The 21,113-nt window shown below is 40.2% G+C and overlaps 3 protein-coding genes across 6 annotated transcripts in view; 2 read left to right on the top strand and 1 right to left on the bottom strand.

The window, feature by feature from the left end:
- rims2a (regulating synaptic membrane exocytosis 2a) overlaps positions 1-5,125 on the top strand; it is a 145,086-nt gene extending 139,961 nt beyond the window's left edge. Inside the window, exons 28-32 of the mRNA XM_040117351.1 lie at positions 3,496-3,637; positions 3,870-3,982; positions 4,159-4,260; positions 4,363-4,502; positions 4,648-5,125. Coding sequence (XP_039973285.1) covers positions 3,496-3,637; positions 3,870-3,982; positions 4,159-4,260; positions 4,363-4,502; positions 4,648-4,851 — 701 coding nt within the window. The 3' untranslated portion in view covers positions 4,852-5,125. The remainder of the gene's footprint in view (positions 1-3,495; positions 3,638-3,869; positions 3,983-4,158; positions 4,261-4,362; positions 4,503-4,647) is intronic.
- Positions 5,126-9,380: 4,255 nt separating this feature from the next.
- LOC120783944 (dendritic cell-specific transmembrane protein) lies at positions 9,381-11,024 on the top strand. The gene is made up of 3 exons (XM_040117350.1): positions 9,381-10,469; positions 10,545-10,877; positions 10,965-11,024. The coding sequence occupies exons 1-3, from the start codon at positions 9,423-9,425 to the stop codon at positions 11,022-11,024; spliced, it is 1,440 nt and encodes a 479-aa protein (XP_039973284.1). The 5' UTR covers positions 9,381-9,422.
- Positions 11,025-11,365: 341 nt separating this feature from the next.
- Positions 11,366-21,113, bottom strand: part of dpys (dihydropyrimidinase) — a 35,570-nt gene continuing 25,822 nt past the window's right edge. For 3 of the 4 annotated variants that reach the window (XM_040117944.1, XM_040117942.1, XM_040117943.1), the window contains 3 exons: positions 20,274-20,416; positions 16,487-16,694; positions 11,366-15,532 (listed from right to left, as the gene is read on the bottom strand). In XM_040117944.1, coding sequence (XP_039973878.1) covers positions 15,473-15,532; positions 16,487-16,694; positions 20,274-20,416 — 411 coding nt within the window. In that variant the 3' untranslated portion in view covers positions 11,366-15,472. The other variant, XM_040117945.1, reaches the window with a different exon arrangement.

Genomic DNA, 21,113 nt, shown 5'->3' with positions numbered 1-21,113 from the left:
TGTGATTATAGTAATGGAAGAAGGCACCTAAAGAAGCAAGCATGATTTAGAGTTTGGCACGTGAACTTTGAGTGACCACGATGTGGCTATAGCCCTCTCATAGAGGAGCAGGGCTGCTGGCAGACCTAATGACAGCTTGTTTTCACTGGCACCTGTGGATAAGAAGGGTAGAGGGAGGGCTAGTGGGAAAGAGGATGGAGAGAAGAGGAAAATAACCATGATAAATAGCACAGAAAAAAGAACAAGCAGAGTGTGAAAAAAGAAAAAGCAATGATAAAAGAAGAGGAAAAAAAAAAAGAATGGCGAGAAACGGTGTGGGGAGGGGGGCTCAAGTATCTCTGGGTAGAGCTTGTTCACCCGCAGAGCCATCCGAGGTGCGCCTGAGCAGCCCAGCTCAGTGATTGGTGGAGCGCAATGCAGCCCCCCCCGCCCCCGAAGAAAGAGGTGCAGCAGCAACGTCAGACCCAGACAGCACAAGACTCGGCTACTGAGGCAACGTTTTTCTGAAGCTCTCCTTAAGATGCAGTTTACAGAGCATCTAGGGACAAACTACGTGATAACACAGACCTGATCTCCTGCAGCTCAGCAGCATCCTCTACTACTGGGCTTAGGAATTTATCAAACAGATTAAATTTGAGTTGGTTTTTGAACCTTTAACAGTAATATCAGCTAGAAAAAGGCAAAGCTAACGTCTGCTGGATTCAATTCACTGCATTGAGAAGGACTGCCGCTGGTCACCATGGGCAGGCAGGGGCACGATACCTCTGCTCCGGCTCACGGGATGCGTATCCAACGCTCCCAGAGCAAGATGAGTCTGTCTGCATCATTTGAAGCGCTGGCTGTCTATTTCCCCTGCATGAACTCCTTCGATGAGGAGGACGGAGGTAAGATGACAACTGGGGAAATGTCACAGCATCGGCTGCTGGGGGGAGCAGTTCTGGTTAAACTGAGCGATGGATGTGAGGGGAGGAGATGAATGTGGGATTAGTGGGAAGATACAGAGGTATTGGCTGTGGGGAGAATTGGGGCAGGTTGAAAGATGTAATCAGTTTAATTGGGATGGCAGGGTAGTTCAATTAGGATAATAAGATGATGATTGAGCTGTGTGTACACTGTTAATATGATCAATTTAAAGTTGATATGTAAGCCTGCATCTCAAGAGTAGTCAATTTATTATCCAGGGTATGAATCTGTTGTGAAATAGACATACTGCTTCTGATGTTGCTGCTGTCGCCGCTGGTAGTGTTAGATGGGTGCTTAATGGGCCCAGTCTGTTTGCCGTTACATGCTACTTGTGCTAGTCTAACTGATATCTCATTTCCCCTTCATGATTTTTAAATGTGACTCTGTGAATGGCAAGAAAGGATTTAGTAACCACAGTGAGTCATTGTTTAGTGCCTTGTGGGAAGTAGTTTTTATTTCCCTTAGGAATACAACATTGTTCTATGACTCTCGCTTGAAATTTCCTTGATCTATGGTGAGGACACCCACTGTAATTGTTGATATTTATGCAATCAATGGGGTATTTATTTGCAGACTAATCGAATAGTTTGTGGATTTGTAATGCAGAAGATTTTATATCTTTACTTATCGACATATTTTTGCCTGATCACACCAGCTTTTTTTAGCTACAACTTCACGCTCACTTGTACTCACACATCCACTGTTGGCAGCCAAGCAGCTCCACTAGACTCTGTCATTGTCTCTTCCTGTCTGGCAGGGCTGAAATTTGAGGGCAGTGACCCTTTTGGAGTCGAGCCAGTTTGTTTAAGTTATAGGTTACTGCTGCTTGAGGCTTGCCAGATACTTTACTAAAGTGCTTGGTCGCCACATTCTCCGTGTTGATAATACTCTTGTCTTTGACACATGTACCTCATCTGCCATTACCTTAAACGCAGTTGTGTGTGTATTCTTTGTCGATAAAGTAGATACATATGTGATGATGAAAGCCACAACGTTAAAGCCGGTAACCGCTTTTAATGTAACTGGTTTTAATGTTGTGGCGGACTGGTGTTGATGGGAACAGAATTTCCAAGTCACGGCCTTTAAATAAAAGTCTATGCCATAGTTAGTTTATGGATCAGTCTATTACAGTTTGCAGGGAGAAAAATTTCACCAGTCTTTGGTCGTAAGTTATTATTTGATAAGACCACCTATGCATCGATATTATAGTAAGAGGGCTGCATATCTAGGATTTTGGTCAGCAGTATAAATGTTAACATGTGCATCTCATTACAGGAGAAATTATTCACTATCTTGAAAATGGTGTGTTTTCAGTGTTCACTGATAACATTTGACTGGCAAGTGATGGGCGCGGAGGTCTGCGAGCTGTTTGCTGCGGACGTCAGAGACGACCTCTGCGGCCGCGTTCTCCCATCGTAATGTGTGTAGAGCAGGAGGAGGAGGCGGAGGCCAGCTGCATAACTGAGATTTTCAAGACGATGAAAGGCCTCGTGTCATGTCTGGGAAATAACATGATGCCTTCATTTTGGATCAGTTTGATTACAGATAAGAGAGAAGAAATCCCATGACTGTAATCGGTGCAGTAATAGGTAGTAATGCTTAGATAATTAATCTTTGATTGCACCATGGCCATTTGCATTGCCTCTAAGTTTAAAAATTATACACATTTTTCAGATGCTAATATACCTGTTTAACAGAGCTTAATGGATGAATATGAAGTGAAGTATCTAATACACACTGTGGGTGTTAGAACTACTCTACTATGTTTGACTTCTTTTTAAGCTCCTGAGCCTCTTTGCTGTTCGTTGTGATGACTTGCTCTATGCTCAGAGTTGAGGACAATTTTCTAACCTCTTTCTTAACGGGACATAAAATTACACAAAGCAGTGATGCTGTGTGTGTGCGTTGTGTGTGTGCTGATCGCCAGGCATGTTTCGAGTAGTGGAGCATTCATGCTATACTTTTGTGTAGGTATGTGTACATCTGCCACAGGCGCAGCCACTTGACCCCACACGCAGGCTGTCAGGGATGCTGGGTGGAGATGAGCAGCAGCCGGGCTAACGGCGCAAGTCAGCTGTCATATGGGATCAGTTAGGATGGGGGATCAGACGCTGGATGTTTGTAGGTTGAGCATGGATTCGCTATAGTTCCCAAGACCCTCGTAGGCAGTCAGCAGTACAGACCAGAGGAGGTCTGTACCTGTTGTTCTGCTCAACACAATTCTGTAGAGCTTGTTGAATTGGTGACCTTATTTGATTGTCACAGTGAAATTGCGAGGATCCTTCCCAAAATAAACATTACTCATATCTTGGTGTAGAGATGAATTGTAATCCGGTGTTGTCTTTGGGTTTTTTTTGTTTTTGCTGTGAAATGAATTTCTATCAGTGAAAGCACTGATATGTCAGAAATGATCCATGTGAATGCAGCCCGCTGCATGAGTCACAAAATGATTCAGTATCATGGACTGACGGTCTATATCCCTCTTTCTCTCTCTTCCCCTCTCTTTCTTTGCATGTGTCAATCTGTGTGCAGAAGCAGGAGGTAAAAAGTTGCGCAGCACTATCCAGAGAAGTACAGAGACGGGCCTGGCCGTGGAGATGAGGAGCAGGATGACTCGGCAGACCAGCCGGGAGTCAACAGACGGCAGCATGAACAGCTACAGCTCCGAGGGAAAGTAAGGAGACAGAGACTCACACTCTGAGGACAATCAGAAAGCTCCTACTCACATTTTACTGGGAGCAGTTCGTACATACACAGCAAACAATTTAAACCTTGATTTGATTACTCATATAAGGCTTCGCTTTTTCTAATCCTCCTGACATTTAATTGGCTACAGCCACCTGCTTGCCCTAAAGCATTGTCTTAAATCAACATGACCGTACTTTATCTCTGTTTCTCTGTTTCAGTCTCATCTTCCCTGGTGTGCGGCTCTCCTCAGACGCCCAGTTCAGTGACTTCCTAGATGGTCTGGGTCCCGCTCAACTGGTCGGACGACAGACGTTGGCTACTCCACCTATGGGTGAGAACAACAATCCCTTTATTCAATACATTTACTTGGTAGCTTGGTAATCCTTGTAATAGCTCTTTGCACTTATAATTGTAAATGTAAGTGGAGCTAGGTTAATCATCTTGTGATTGACTTTGTTCCTTATCTACTGTAAAATATTTATGCATTAGCCTATATTCGTTGTTTAGGTGACATCCAGATAGGCATGGTGGAGAAGAAAGGAGCACTGGAGGTGGAGGTCATCAGAGCCCGTGGCCTTGTGGGAAAACCAGGTTCCAAGGCACTGCCAGGTAATTAAAGATTTCACATCACCATTATTACAGGTCATTATTGTAAATGTTAATGAATTGTGAGTAATACAAGTTGTAACATTTTCTCTCCTCTCCTCTCAGCACCATATGTAAAGGTCTACCTTTTGGAAAATGGAGTCTGCATAGCCAAAAAGAAAACAAAAGTAGCAAGAAAAACCTTGGATCCTCTTTACCAGCAGCAACTGCCGTTTGAGGAGAGTCCGGGAGGGAAGGTTTTACAGGTAAGAACATGATTCTTTTAGACAGGGAGGTCTTCCAGTAATTGGAGTGGAAACTCAGAGTCAATTTCAGTATAACACCATATTGTCACACTATCTATATTTTGAGTAATGCTGATTTTTTTTTTTTCTGCACTCTTCCCTGCAGGTCATCGTATGGGGTGACTATGGACGTATGGACCATAAATCATTCATGGGAGCAGTTCAGATACTGTTAGATGAGCTGGACCTGTCCAACATGGTGATAGGCTGGTTCAAGCTCTTTCCTCCTTCCTCACTGGTGGACCCTACTCTGGCCCCACTGACAAGAAGAGCTTCCCAGTCCTCACTGGACAGTTTCTCTCGATCATAGCAGCGTGTGGACTGATAGCGTTGTTGTAGCAGCCAGTGTTGCGATTACAGGTCACGCCCCCCGGTTACACTGCATGCTTGATGTTGTGTCTTCTGAGCCTGTTTCTAGGGGTGCAAACGTGATCCTGTGTTTTGAGCAAAAACGTCGCACACATTGTGCACATGGCGAAGCGTGTTGCAAGCGCCTGGCGGCTGGGATTGCCAGGTGTTGTTGTTGTTGTTTGGACGAAGCTGGAATGAACTCCTTAGCACGAGGAATCTGTCAATTCCAGCTTTTCATCCAATTCGAAGCCATGGGGGTCAGTACTGGGAACCGCTAAACGAGTTCTACAGAAGCCCTTTTCGAATGAAAAATAAATGTTTTGCTTTGATTTTTTTTTTTTTTTTTTTTTTCATTTGTTTTGTTTTTTTATTCTTTAAATGTCAGTGTACTTGTATCTGAAGGGGGTGATAGTGTTTCTAACCAGATGCTTGGTCACGCCACGCCAACAGACCTAGCTGTGTAGATGGAGTTTTGGAGACCATCACTTTGGGTGAGGTGTGTCCCAGCTTGTATCCACACTCCCCCAAAACCCAAAAGAAATTCCCCACATACTCTAAGTTTATGTACTGAATCAAACCGCACTGGTAAATCACCAGAAAGACTTCAAAGTTAATCAGAGGCAATATTGAAGTGGCTACCATCAACACTCCAGAATATACAATAACGACCCAGACTCCATGAAAAGATGTACAATCTACCATCATTCTTTCTCTGTTGATATATTGTATGAAAATTTAATGAGAATTTTTTTTCTTTCCTTTTTAGTTCATTTGCATGGACACAACTTTAGCTGAATAAAAAAAAGAAAAGAAAATTATTTTCTTGAGGCTGCAACTTGCAAAAAAAAGATGAAAAATAAATAAAACAGATCAGCCATTTTCAACAATTTATATTATTTTTAAAGATAAATTTCACTAGTGCATGGTTTTCAAGGGGAGTGAATGCAACATCGTGACTAAAAAAAAAGACATCGTTTATCATTCTTTAGACCATTCGTGAGTCTGTGTTTTGCAGACAGGCAGATAAGGGAAACTTAAAGGAAACTTTTGGAGTTATTTAACAGAAAATGTTTATGTGACAAAAAGTGATAATGAAAATAAATGTAAATTATTTATTTCATTGTAAAAAAGGCTCAAGCCTTATAAAGATAAACATTATGTGCAAATTGTACATGTTTCTCTTTTTCTTCCTTGTCCCAGGGTACCTCTCATTGTACTATTCATTGCTACCATTGTTCAGTCCCCTGATATTTTCCAGATTCTAGGACTGTTGGTTATTTTACAGTTCTGTATTGTTTCAATATGTATTTTATTTTGGATTTGATTTGTTTAACAAGCATGTTGAAAAGGATTTTCTGCAACATGGCTTGGGCACACCTTACAGTAACTCAGCATGTTTTGATAAAGATGATATTTGGAATTTTTGCAGTTTCTTGTACAGTGCATGTCAACTTCATTACTTTTCTCCCTCACCTTAAATTGAACTCTACAGCAAATTAGTTCTTGGTCTTCCACGGCCAATTATTGAAGTTTTAACAAAAACATTCCACCCCCAAGGTCATATTTTCTTTCAGGATTTTGAAAAAAACGTGACAAGGAAAATATTTTATATTTAATGGAGGTTTACGAAACAGTTGTAATTGCAAGTGTATTTTATTCCAGTATTGTCGACGAACATGCAAAAATAATCTGTATTGGTACAGCAAGAGGTCTATACCTAATCAAGAGGCAGCAAACACGCAAGAGATGTGTGTCGCTGTGGTTCAATTTTACAGGCACTGTTTGTGAAGATGAGCTAATCACAGGTTCAAGTAACAAGGGATATTGCCACAGAAAATGTTTTTTTTTTTCTTGTTTTAATGAAAATGAAATTAATTTACTATATTTTTGTTAGTTTTATTTAAAAGCCAAGACCAGTTTATTTTTTATTTTCTATTTTTAGTAATTATAAATACTTCTCATGATTGGGAAGTATATGAATCTTATAGTTGCAGTATGTCTGAATGAAATTGAACTGAGGCATTATTCCTTTTCCAGATGGCGATAATGCGTTTTAATGTCCAAGAAAACTTTGTCGCTGTAACAGGCTACAGGATATATTTTCATTTCAATTTTCAATGTACATACCTTTAGATGTCAGAATTTGAATAAACAAGTTACCATGAATAGATTGATAGACTCTTTTGGAACAGGAAGAATGCCTCAAATGATGACAAAGACATATGTTATTTATCCTTTTGAATGCCTTTTAATTTTCTCTTTTTGGTGCAATGTGTTAATGCCAAGGCTATGTCTTGGTTAAGTATGGTTGAGTACAGAGATTTATGTAAGTTATTTTTCAAATTAAAAATAAAAAAATGATATTACACTGATGCCAAGTGTTGGGTGATGAGATGAACACACACAAACGTAGATGCTCTCCATAAAAAATTCAGGAAAAGTATGTAAGATGTAAACATGGTACTAAAGCAACTTATATTGCACCTCCTCACAGTTGGGTGGGTAGCCGGAGACACATTAACAAAGAATTGTCACAAACAATGAACCAGAAGCTGAGATATCCTGACTATCCGGAAGACAGGTCAAGCTACAAAGACGCTGGATCCTACATTTCCCATAAAGCAAGTCATTAGCATCTTTGTTTAGTTAAACCTCTGTCATGCAGAGTAGGTTGGAAATCTGAATTTGAAATCTCCAACAGTCACAGAGGACATTATAGCCTATAACTGTTTCACAGGCTGAGTACGTGTACTCCCCATGACCCCTAAACTGAACTTCATATGTAGAATTGATATAAAATTGGAATGCCCCTTTAATGGAAAATGAACATAGCAAAATTGTGAAGCATACCTCTCTTGTTTTTTATCAGAGAGTAAGCTACCTTGTTCCAGTTGCCTTCCAGGTTCAAACCAGCCTGTTGCTAATTAGCTAAGCTAGTTAGCAAGTCTGCTGAGCGCACCAGCAAGGCCAAGACAAAAAATTGACAGAAAAACCTAATCACAAAAGATTATTTTGCTTCAGTCCAAAAGAACTTTGCAGGCAGGCAAGATTGTATACCAATTTGCAAAGGGTTCACTGGTTTTGTGATTACCCTTTAGTAAGGACATTGTTTTGTTAACTATTCAATTAACTATTTAATCCCTTTTGTGTGACAAACATGGTTGAAATAACAGGACTAAGAGACTTGACACAGTGGTGCTTTGAGCTAAATACTAACATCAGCATGTTAACACGCTGACAACGACAATGCACACATGCTGATGTTAAGCAGGTATAATGTTTCCCGTTTTCACATCCTATTTTAACGTGTCAGCAGGCTAACATGTGCTAGCACTATATACAATATACACCTGAGGCAGATAGGAGTGTGTTAGATTTGCAGGCACTGGTCATAAACCAAAGTATTGGATTGAGTGAAACTTTGATGATGCTGCTAAATTAAAATTCAGGGTATAACCAAAGTGATTACATCAGGGTCCAAACAGTGATATGAATGTCTACACACGGAATTTCATGGCAATCTGTCCAGTAGTTGTTGACATTTTTGAGTGCGGACCAGAGTGGTGGACTGACCGACTGAAAGACTGTGTTTGACATACAGCAGTTGAGGTAATTTGTGTTCCAGTGGAGTAAAATCATAATTATCCATTATCCCAACATAAATGATTTTTCTTCAAAGATTTTCTGATTGCACTCTACATTAAAACTAAACACTCACTCTTTCACACGGTTTGTTTAAGTTACTGTATGTGACAGTTTCACATGCCTCTGACTCTCTGCACAAGCTTTTCAGGAAGCAGCTTCCGACATTAAGACCCCGATATCAACATCAAATAATTATATTCGCTTTCCAAAGCTCTGATCTGAATTATTTGAAAGCTACTGTCTTTCCATGAATTACAATTCAATGACTTTACAAAATGACAATATTATAATAATATATTAGTAGGAGTAGGGGGTTTATAGCCACCTACTTCTTTTAAAATGTATTTTAGAGCATTTATCAGGTGTGCTGTAGTTTGAATGTCTTAAGGTGCATACACCGAGTAATCTGTACGTAGTGGCATGCAGCTTTCCAATCCTGAATAAAATACTTAATTTTTAGACCTAAAGCACAATCATGTATCACACACTGTCATAATTCGGCCTCCTATTAGCATCTGTTTGCTTCTGCTTTTGGTTAAAAAATAGGGATGACTGGGAAATGACAAATGACTGAGGTTTTAGTGAGCAGAAGAGTTCCTGTTTTAGCCGTATTTAAGGAGACTGCAAACTATAAGCATAAGACCAGATGCCCTGAGGTAAACAGCAGGTTTGCACTTGTGTTTCATTAAATTCTTATGCATTCTTATATTCAACATGTATCTTTTATGATTTAAATTTTGTTTGTTCTATATGCTGTATTGTTGAACAGTTAACACTTTATATTTTTACTTATTATATGTCCTTTTAACCTCCCCTTTCTTTACATATTTTGTTTTCCAGTGTCCACTGTTTGCTTTTCCCACAGTATCTCCTTTAATATCCAGTATGCTACTCTCATGGATTGCAATAAAACAGAGCGTTAAAGATGTTGGTTTTCTGGCTGTGGATGTTTTCACAACTGGGAAAAGGGACAGCTTTCAAAGAACTCTCATCCTCCTCCTGACCTGTAGCTTCTCCAGCCTGCTGCTCAGCACCCTGCTCTTCCTGTACCTCCGCTTCACCCTGGACTATGAGACAGCAGTGGCTGGAGGGATCACTTGCTGTTTTGGGACATTAGTTAATGTCGCTCTTTTCTTATCAAAGAGAATACGATGCTTAGGAACTCTATTTGTGATCTCAATTTTCATGAAGAAGAGTCGGAACTTGCTGCTAACCGCTGGGACCAGTTTAGTGGTTCTTAAAAATATCCGCAACACCTTGGAGAACCTCACAGGCCTCCTCAGGAGTATGATTTGCAACCTGAAGGCAAAGAAATCAGCCATCATCACTCCATTCAGTAACTATGTGAAGATGTTGAAGTGGATAGGAAACATGCTCAAAGGGGTTACAGACCTGGGAGTAGTGAACCTTGACTCACAGCTCAAGGTTTCACCCAGGCTGGAATCAGAAAAATTCCGGGAGAAACTCATTGAAGCAGAGCAGAAGCTGAATGAGACTGTAAAATATACACGGTCCCTTATGAACACAGTCTCCTCTGTGACGGACAGGATGTTTCCTGCCATCAGCTTCTTTTTGCTCATGATGTTCATAGCCTTGCACATAAAAAAATACTGCAGTGACATGAAATATGAAAACAGGTTCATCAGCAGCAAATTTGTTTGTTTTGATGAGAAGCAGAAGATGGAAGGAAAGCCCCACATCCTCCCCCTCACACCAGAGGAGGGGAAGCTGTACACCGCTATCCCTTCTGCCCGTCCCACCACCAGAGAGAGGAAAGCTGTGCTGAAGTTTGGTGTTTCAGTTGTCTTTCATTTTGTAGCTTGGGTCATATTTATTACTGTGGACGCCTTATTGTACTGCTTTGTTGATATTGTAACGACAAAGTTATCGGAGCTGGAACCATTCCATGTCCCCCTGTTGATGAGCATCAAAGTAAGTATGTTAGTGAAAGTATTTTAAGAGCGTTTTACATTTCTTTCTGTTAACCTCTTTCATGTATCTTTTCAGGGGATTGCAACTTTAATTGGTATACCGTTTAGTGAGGAGACTCATCAAAAAGACTTTTCCTACTCTGTGACCTTGTTTGAAAAGAAGTGCCTTCCCAAACCCAAGCTGCTGCTCTATAACTCCATAATTCCATTGGCTATCATCCTGCTCACCTTGCTCATTATGACCCTGATGGCTGCCAAAGTGGCCCAGCTCAGGCTGATGGTCTGTGAGCGATTCTTCTGCACCGCCGCCGAGGAGAGAGTGGAGTACCTACACGCCAAAATCCTACGGAAGAGATTAAAAAGGAGGAAGGAGGAAAACAATTGCAGCCTCATGTCACTAATTGTTAAGGTTTGCATTACCATATATTGGAAAAGAATAATAAAAGGCTGAAATTATCATCTTTAATCTTGAATTTTTCTTTTCTTCTCTCATCAGCCGCATTTCTGGTGCCCGCTGCTCTTTCGACCCAAAGAGGATCCACAAAGTATCGTGTGAGGAAACTATTCTTACTGCTACATGACTTTTTTTAGCTATGCTAGTGGTTCTAGCGATGGCAATGACCGTCTTTTGGTCAGTCAGACCAACCGCTAATGGATGGAGGAAGTTTTGTACAGCCATGATGCTACTGACTTTGGTAATCCCCTGATTTTTCCTCTGGTGCCACCATGAGGTTGACATTTCTATTTTTTAGGTATATATCTGAACAACTATGGAATGGATTGCCAGGCCCCAGTCATGGTGCCCAAAAATGAATCTTAATGACTTTGGTGAACACCTGGCTTTAATCTCCCAACACCAGTACATCAAGGTTTTCACTTATCCACTGTGTTATGGTGAGTTGTTGCCTTATAATATTAATCCCCGTTTGGACGGGATTAACATCACAGGCAGAAGTATGGAATAAAATGTTCACTGTGCTCTTTAGTAATTTAAGTCATTGTTTAGGATGGTGTTTTAACCATTCTGAAATTACAGGATGTAGTTGGTAATAGACATGGACATCCTGCTGGACAAACCAAAAAGAGACAACCAGTACCTACCTGTAGCTGACATAACAGCCCACCGGATGAGTTCTTGCTCTCCTGATGGCTTTAATTTTTTTCAGTCATGGTATTGGTTCCAGAATAGACCTATGTATTATTAAATTGTTTCCAGATATACAAAAACTTTTATGACTTCCTCCATTTTCACACAAAAAGTCAAACTTCAAAAAGCTGATTTAAGAAAATATAAAGTCAAAGGGCAAACAGAGTTTTCTGGTGAAAAAACCCCAGAGATCCTCTTCAAAATACAAGGACATCGCTCTGGGTGAGATATAAATTACAGGAGGACCAGCAACTGAAAAACGACAGGGTATTGCAGCTGTGATTATTACTGGTGTGGGGGTTGAAAAATTATGCACATACACACTCCAGAATGATTGAAAATCACTGACCGGTGCAGACAATGTAAAATGTTAATTAATAATTAATGTTGTGGCTGACATCGAGTGGGCGGGGCTTATCAATGAACTCATAGGCCCATTTGTGTTAAGTGCTCGTAAGGAGCAGAGGGACAGTTGTTGACTTTGATGAACAACGTTTGGACTAAGACAGCCTGCACCTGTTTGCCCTCTTGGCCTTTGTTGAAAGTGAAACAGATTTGTTTCCTTTTTAGACCAAACACAAACAACAAAAAAATGAATAGGAACGTCTTCGATGAACACCATTTTGGCTGGCCACTCATGGAGCCTATGCCCGAGCTAGCTACGGATGCAATGTCTCAGCACGCTAAACAAAGATTGTGAACATGATAAACTTTATAGCTTGGCTGTAGACTTTTAGTCTTGTTCTGCTGTGAATTTTTTTCCTGCTTCTTACTCTTCCATACTGCAGTAAATACTTTTAACAATAAATACATGCTACTCAAACACTGTGTCCCATTACGTTTATATCATCCTCTACCTGTACTGCATCATTGTAATTCAGTATACTACAGTTTTCCATCAAGTTATATCACGTTACATAAAAGGTCAGTTTTCCAATTGACAATAATGGTAACAATGGAGAATAGTTTATAAGGGGAACACTTTCATGTTGATAGCAGCCAACCAATTACAAACCCTAAATCATCGAATTGAGTTAAGCTTCAATGAGCAGTCAGCAACCAGACATTTCATCTTAATTTACAAAGACCTTACATACATATTACATCATGTTCATTATATAACAAGGCAGATGACAATATTCTATGATGATCTACCCCAAACTGTGAGCATAATCCACAAGATAACAGGATACACAGTATACATTTAGATTAGATATCACATTACTGCCAACAAAATATATTAACAATCTATTAAATACTGTAAATGTTGTAGGCTTTTATTTTTTTTAAATTGATCCTCAAATTTAAGTTTGCAATCATGGATTCAGTGAATCCTATTATTGATAATCACTTTACTGTATTTATGTGAGACAGAGCTCCAAACAGCTTCTAATAACCTAAAATACAGAGGCAGGCTTTTGTATTTTACCCCTATGTCTAATGTTCCCCTGCAGCGTGTAGAACAGCAATGTTTGCTTACATAATCAAAGACAGATGTCCCCTACATGTACAGTGAACAGCACTGTCCTTGTTCCATTTTACATACCGTCACTGTTCATTAACATCTTGCAGGTGTTACTGTCCTCCGAGGTGGATGTTAATATTTAAAAAAGGAAAAAAAGGGAAATGTTGATAAGCAATTTATTGATGAGTTATTAAAATTTATAGCTTCAGACTTGATCATTTATTAAAAAGTATTTTATTCTTGCATTATGAATATTTAAAACTGCATTATTACCAAACAGATGTACATCATAAAAAGGGATTTAATCTGACAACCCAACCACTGCTCTCATTATTAGTGTATAACTGATCTACAGTTAGCAATATTAGAAACAGAAAATAGAAATTAATTTTAAAAAAGTAATTAACCATTAATAAAGCCCTTATTTACAACTTACAGTCCCTGTGGTACTATTTTTTTTAACCTTGACCTTAACCTCAATTCCCCCACATCAGTTTTCCATCAACTGGCCTCCAAAGTATAACTTTGCTCTTGTTCACTGAATATATATCTATATCTATTCAGTCTAAACAGTCTAAAATTATGGATTTATTCTTGTAGTCCAGGATTTTTAATTTTAGAGCTTGACCAAAGCATTACTTCTTATTAAAATTCAATTATGTTGCCAGTTTAGTAGAGAGATTAAAAAAAAAATTATCATATTGCAGCATCCAGAGATGTGTAGGTGAAGCCTCCCAACATACACAGGGCAACCGACTCATGGGCAAGAGTCTCATTTTATGTGTGTACCTGCATTGTTACTGGAGTTATTGTGTTTTACATTACAATGTCTCCCCTGTTACCACCATTCCATTGTGTAGTTATACAATTAGTTTCCAAGAGTGAATGTGTTTTGGACCGTTAGTGATGTTGTGTGCATGATTAGTGACATGCCCCCCGATGTAGGCCCTTCTCCAAGTTGAATGCTGGCAATCAATGCAGTCACGGAGTTAGTTTAAAATAAAAACAAAACTTTTCCTTTTGGTCGGGACACTGAAACCCAAACTGCTCTTGATGAGCAGACAATAACTTGCGAAGCAAAATTTTAAAATGAAATATTTAAAATATTTGAAAAAGACAATGACGTAATCGAGTTCAAATTGATAGGTTTTCAAACTCCACTAAAAATGTTTGCCTTGACCCACTTTCAGCTATTGGTGGAATTATGTTGATTCAATATTTAATGTGAATCGTTATCTCAATTTCTCAATGCTAAAGTTGAATCTACATTAAAGAGCCTGTGTATTCTTCCGTGTTATTAACTTCCATGAATTGCAATTATTATCTATAGATGACGGGTTTAAATCCAGTAGGACACACTTCATCATTTCATCAGAGATACTCAGCCTCGACTGTGTAGTCCAATACCGCCAGGCCCGCGCCATCCCTTCCACTGCCAGAGAAAAGAAGAAGTGGTACAGCTTAAGGATGAGTAGGCCTTCTGTGACTCACACGCTGCCACTGACCCGTGTGGCAACCTGATAAACTCACATTATGTCTAAATCGGCCCTGTGGCATAATACCACGCCAGCATGCCAGCCCAATGGGAAGCTGCCACATGATGCTCGGCGACAGCCACAGACCTTTTCACCAGGGAGGGAATGAGCGCAGTCCACACATGGGCATAGATGGCGTGCATATGATAATGCGCCATCCTGCTGAGTATGCAAATACAGAGTCAATCTGGCTCAACAAAATAAATCGTAATACGTTCACTCATGTCAGTGGATTTTTAATGAATATTTCATCAAAGGGAAGGATACTTTTGGGCAAGGAACATCAGTCCTGTTCCAATGGCAACAAACATTTCGGAAAAAGAGGGTGAAAATTAATATTCAGAAAAAGAAGAACTAGGTAAATGGGCAATTAAGGCTCAGGTTTCACACAATTATGTATTATTTGTAACACAATATGCACTGACGAAAGATCCTCTATTTTCCCTACTATCCCTACTTTCTTTCCTTACAGTAAATTACGTGATCGCATAATCTATGTTGGAGCAAGTATAATTCTCAGCAGCAGAGAGGGTTCTACTGACCTGTGTACTGAGCAGAGCTGATCTGGAAACCTCGCACGGTTGAGCAAACACAACAAGGGTATTCTCTGCCAGCAGGACACTGAGCCAAGTATTGATCAGAGTTGACTTAAAGACCAACACCCCCATCCTTTACTGCACACGGTGATTTAAATGACGGAATTATGTATGTATTTTAAAACCGCCACATGTAGAAACAACTCAGATCGGGTTTATCAGCGAGACAGCATTCAGTTGTTTTGGCTTTGATAACTTCTAGATTGTACTGGAGACACACAGCTGCGGCTCAAAGTGCCTCTCATGTTCTAGGTCAGTTGTTCACACGGAAATGACTTTGCCTTCATAGGGCGTTCTGATCACAGCTGTAGGTTTCCCCACCTGCAGGCCAAACACAAAGCAGAAAGAAAGGTTATGTGACCTTTGTTATTTGACCTTTATGTACAGTCTTTGTGTACAGTACTATTCCATTTGAAGCAACCAGTTCCTTATCAGGTTCTGGTTGCTTCGAATTGAACAAAATCGTAATTTCAGTCCTCTGAAAGATGCTTTACGGTGAAACGCAGTCTGTCCAGTGTCCACTATGTTTCATTTATGATGCTCGCTTTAAGAACCAGAAATGATACATTTGCATTATTAGTTAAGACATTTAGCTAGCTAATGTTAAAGATGGGCTATGTCAAAATCACACCCTCAGTGTATCATTCACTATTCCCTGTAGCTCAACCATTTGGGAAATTTGCTTTCTTCCACCTGACAAAAGTGAGTCCAATATTCGCTCTCCTTTTAGCTCTGTTTTTTGTCTACAATAACTCCCGAATGAAATATCAGCTGGGAAATGCTCCGCTATGTTCTCTTGCTAGTTTCTAACTGTTTCTGTCGTTTGGTTTTTAGAGATTTGTCACTGAAAATAGCTGCCTGCTTTGACCTGCTAAAATGCAACTTAGAGCTGAGCTAGGGGAACGGCAGACTTGGGAATTCTTTGTATGTTCTTTGTATATTTGTCACTATGTGCCACCCATTACGCATAGTTATCTAATCCATTTTTTATATAAAAATATTGATTATAGCTTTTTCTTCAAAATATACTGTTAGAAGTATTACATGTGTTATTGATACTCCATATCGTTTCCCTTGCCCTTTTTTTCTGTTGTTTTTTCAAAAATCACACTCTGTTTTTCACACTTAAATAAAATGACTGAAAGCTAATTTTTTGCAAGAAGGAGCAAATAGAGAGTGATTTTGGACACAGCCTTGGAGCAGGTGGTTTAAGGAGAGCAGCAGTAGCTGCAACAGTTTACGAACTAGCACTGAAACTTGTGGGGCGTGACTGACCTCCTCCCTTTGCTTGATTCGTTTGTAAACAAACTCGGGGAAGGGTTTTCTGTGGATGAATCTGCCCTGGCCTGGTGACACCGTCAGGCGCCCTTCCTCATAGACCACTTTGCCCCTGGAGATGGTGATGACAGGGACACCGTGGCACTCCATGCCTTCGAAGATGTTGTAGTCCACAGCCTGGTGGTGGGTCTTGGCTGATATTTTCCTACCAAGACACAAAGATACAACCACAGGTTTGCAAACAGCTGTAGGAAACTACTTTGCCATCGTTTGCCATTGCAGTTCATAAGGTTTACTATGTCAGTGTTGTTTTCTAAGCCTCTTCATTTATCCACCAAGTGGCCAAAATATTCAGTTATTGAAGGTTTAAGTAAAAGTCGGAATATAACAATAAAGCAAAATGTCCAGTATTCAAAACCTTAATTAAAAACGCAGATGTATTATCAGTAAAATGTTCATTTGAAATGTCAAAAATAAGCCGTACACGCTGTTATGCAGGTACACGGTCCCTGTCAGTTCCTGATCACATGCAGGCCCTGTGATAAGTGAGGTAATCGCCACATGCTTCCTGAATACCAAGCTGAGAAAAAAGAAAACACAAACCTATCGTGAAGTCTTAATGCATTCTGTTCTAATCCGAAACTGACTGAATCAGGCCAAGATGTACTCATACACAACATCAAGTTACTGCGGCTCGCTTACTGTGCAGCAACAAGCGATATAATGCATTCTATATAGCATTTGCTCATGCGATGCTCTCTTCTCTAAAACGCTTACTAAGCACATAACCCTTCTTGAACAAGATAAAAGGCACCTCAACATTTTCAGTGCTGCTTATTACATTATTGTGGCATCGGTCTTCAGGCTGCTGTATGAGCACTGCCAAATGATATTGCAGCATAGCCATTATCCTGATAAAACAACACTGTCTGCGCAGGCTGGAGTGGGATCTTGGCTATGAATGATTTTTGATGTAGACACAAAACAGAAACCCCTTTCAGGTTTCCACCCAAACAAATTATTTGAATCATGGCCAGTATGGAGTTACTGGCAGACATGATTCAAATAATTCAAATAATTTGTCTAAAAGCACTCGTGGTAAATGTATCTATGGCAGGAATGGCTTTATTCAAGATTTAGGGAAAACTCAGAATTTAACACCCTTGCTTGTACTATGCTACTGCTGTTGTCTCCAACCACATGGTACCAGTGCTGTAATGTAACTAAGTATTGTTACGCTATGTCATGCTCTGACAGCTATAATAACTGTATTAAGATTTTATCTACATGACATATGATCAGCTTGTAAAATGTATTGTTATCACAGTAAAGTTTTGGCAGCTCGGTGGCAAAATAAAAAAGCTTAACACAACCCTGACTTATTAAACCTTGTTTCTTGATATGGCAAACTTGTTAACAAATAGTTTCCACACATCCAGCAGATAGGGGGCAACATTAGCATCCATTTGGAGCTGTGCTTCTGTCCACCTGGTGAATGTGAGTCTGACTTCAACTATCCCTTCAGCTCTGTTTTTGTTCTACACTGGCTCCTGAGAACAAGTTCCTTGCTTTTTATCTGTAAATGCTGTACAGTGTTCGAGTTTGCGTGTCTGCTATGTGGTGCTGGGCAGGTTGTGTACAGCGGGGTTTTAGAGCTTTTTTGCTGGAAACAGCTGCCTGCTCCGACCGAAAACGACACTGGAAAAGCAGCGAACCCAAAGCGGAGAGAAAAATTGCAGCTGGAGAAACCAAAACGATGAGCTGAAAGATGCAAAAACACGCTGTAGACCTGAGGGAAACCACAGTCAGGTGATAATTCTCTGTGCGTTCATCAATGCAAGTGTTCCTTTTCATATACAAGTAGACATGTGATCCATTGTTAATATAAAAATATTGATTATAGCCATTATTGTCAAAAATTCTGACTTCTCCTATGAAGACCTATTTCATATTATAACAACTGCGTTTTTCTATATTGTCATTCATTATCTGTTCATACCCCAGCCTTCATTTATGAACACCCACAAATAGATTCATAAACACTTACACCTGCATACAACTACATTGTAGTGTGTTACTATAACTATTCATTAAACTCCTTGTAAATGGAGCTTCAAATAAAGCGGCGCCACAACATTAAAGCAGTTTGAAGCACATTCTCATCAGTGTTGCTGAAGGTCTTTTTGGAAAATGTAGAAATCTCTCAGAGGGGAAGTCAGTTACAACATGTCATGATAAGATAATCAAAAGCTTTACACAGCACAGATTGATGATGTCTAACATATAAAACTTATTTGACTGAAAGACTAAATCAGTTGGGAACAGTGAAATAAATTTGACTCAGCCAGTTGAAACACTGAATGTCTTTTTTTCTTCTCCCCATTCACAAACACACATTTCCTGTTGATTTGTAAAGCCAGACACCATGCTTAGTGTGCACTGACAAAAACCAAACGTGTCCTCATTATTTAAGTAGCCCAATTATGAGACACAAGGCAACTGACTGAGCTTCCTAGGCGTTTCTGGTTATGCAACTGTTTGTGGCCCCTGGTCCCGGATGTTGTGAAGCGAGATTTGCGCTGAGGGCAATTAATTACGCAGTTTCACAGATGAATTCACGGCCGCAGCAATGAAACATGAGGTGCTCTCATGCTTGAAAAGCATTAGAACATCCACAGATATGCACACATGGTAAAGACAGATCACACATAAATGGTGAAAGAAACAGGTAATGTCCAGGGATAACAAGCCTGAGGATCGTAAACTGTGCTCCTGCACAGTAATACTTGTGAAAGTCTCAGGCCTCGCACGAGCTTCTCCTGCGTTACCAGTGAATTCATTTACAGCAAATTACACCAGCGTGCAATGTGGTCTTCTCCAATCCAAATCAGCGGTTAGTGACTTCCCTGAGGGGCTCAGCCCAGATTCTCCAGCAAACAGAGCAGCGCAGTGCTGTTCCGGGTTATGTAAGTCTGAATGTGCTACAGTCTGCGAGCTACTGGAGTGCAAACTGTCCTCTGTACCTGCATCTGTGCATGTGCTCCACAGTGCAGCATACTGTCCTCCACTCCTTATCTAGGACTTTGTGAGGATAATGAGAAAAACACAAAGGAACAATCACATGATCAGTTACTGAAAATAGCCCCAATACTGTGTGTGTTCTATACTATGAAAATTGGTTTACCTCCCACGTGAAATACTCGTCATCTTTAAGATCCTCACTATGACCCATCAGCCTCGTCCCACTGATGCTTTGTGCATCTAGCTTATGTAAGTGTGTTAGAAGCCTTCCCAAAAAATGAACATACACGGAAAGTAATTTAACATTCCAACAGTCTTTTTTTAACTGACTGATGAATGTGTAAACTGTGTTATGCTTTAATTTGCAGCTATAGATAAGTGATGACATACTCTGTCGTTTGGATGGAACACAGACGTAATCAGCTTACGTGTGCGTGTGTTGAGGTGGCACAAGATGAAAGATACATCAGTTCTCTTTTTAGTCGCCTGTATCTATAGCCTGCGTGACTTGCTGCGAGGCTTAAAAACCACCCTGAGGACATACTTCCCAGTGTTTCAGCAGCACCCTCCGCAATTGAAGACGCTGAGAGCACTGGTAGAAATGTCTGACTTAATGTGGAGAGATAAGAGAGCATTCTGAACATGCATTACAGTCATATACATTTTAAACTGTACACACACAGTATCGGAGATCTTTTTTCTCCTGCTGTATTTAAAAAGCTTTGCCCCCAATCTGCCGAATGGCCCGAGTCAGGGTCCTCACCTTGTCAGTTTTGGGTCCCATATAACCAAATCAGCATCTGAGTTCTTGGCAATGCGTCCTTTCTGCGGGTAGAAGTTGAAGATTTTTGCTGCGTTGCTGCTGGTGACAGCTACAAATCGATTCTCGTCCATTTTGCCGCTGTGCTGAGGGGATGAAACGCACAAAGCACCCAGTTAGAGTAAGGGGGCCACAGTGAATGACAAACAATATACAAGAACAAGAATTAGCAGACAAAAAGTCAGTGCTTAACTGTGCAGCAAGCAGCTCATTTCTGCCAAACTGTTATCTAATGTGTGATTTGTAAGCACTGATGCATGTGTGAAACTTTCCAGTGGCTTTAGGGTGACTGGGCTGAAACACTGCCCTCGCAACAATGGCAAGAAAATGCAACGTCTGCATTCTGCAGCTGCAAGAGTTTATTGCCTTTTTTGTTTGTATTGTAGAAAAAAGAAAACAAAACTTGTATTTCAGCTGAAACAAATATGGGAAGAGTAGAATAATTTGATTCCATTCATTTAAAGGGGTAAATGCATTCTTAGTCTGACTTTAAACTTTAAGATATAAATTCATGTAGTGTAAGTACATGGGACAATAGGGAGTCAAAAATGTACAATGGGCCCCTGCCCACTGTTTTGTAGAGGCATATAGGGCCCCAAGGCATGACAAATCCTCCAGATTTGATATCAGCAAAACTGGTTCCCATGCTGTAGGAGTCTGATTGTGTCTAAATTATTCATATTCCCCCAAAATTTGGCCTCGACACACAATGGGTAATCAGCCTTGACTATGCATCACAGTAAGAAGTATCAAGATGACATAAGATACATGGAAACAGGGACT

The sequence above is a fragment of the Xiphias gladius genome, chromosome 22, assembly GCF_016859285.1.
Source record: "Xiphias gladius isolate SHS-SW01 ecotype Sanya breed wild chromosome 22, ASM1685928v1, whole genome shotgun sequence".
NCBI lineage: Eukaryota > Metazoa > Chordata > Actinopteri > Istiophoriformes > Xiphiidae > Xiphias > Xiphias gladius.
The sequence above is the reverse complement of the archived record's forward strand: the minus strand, read 5'-3'. Positions and strand labels throughout refer to the sequence as shown.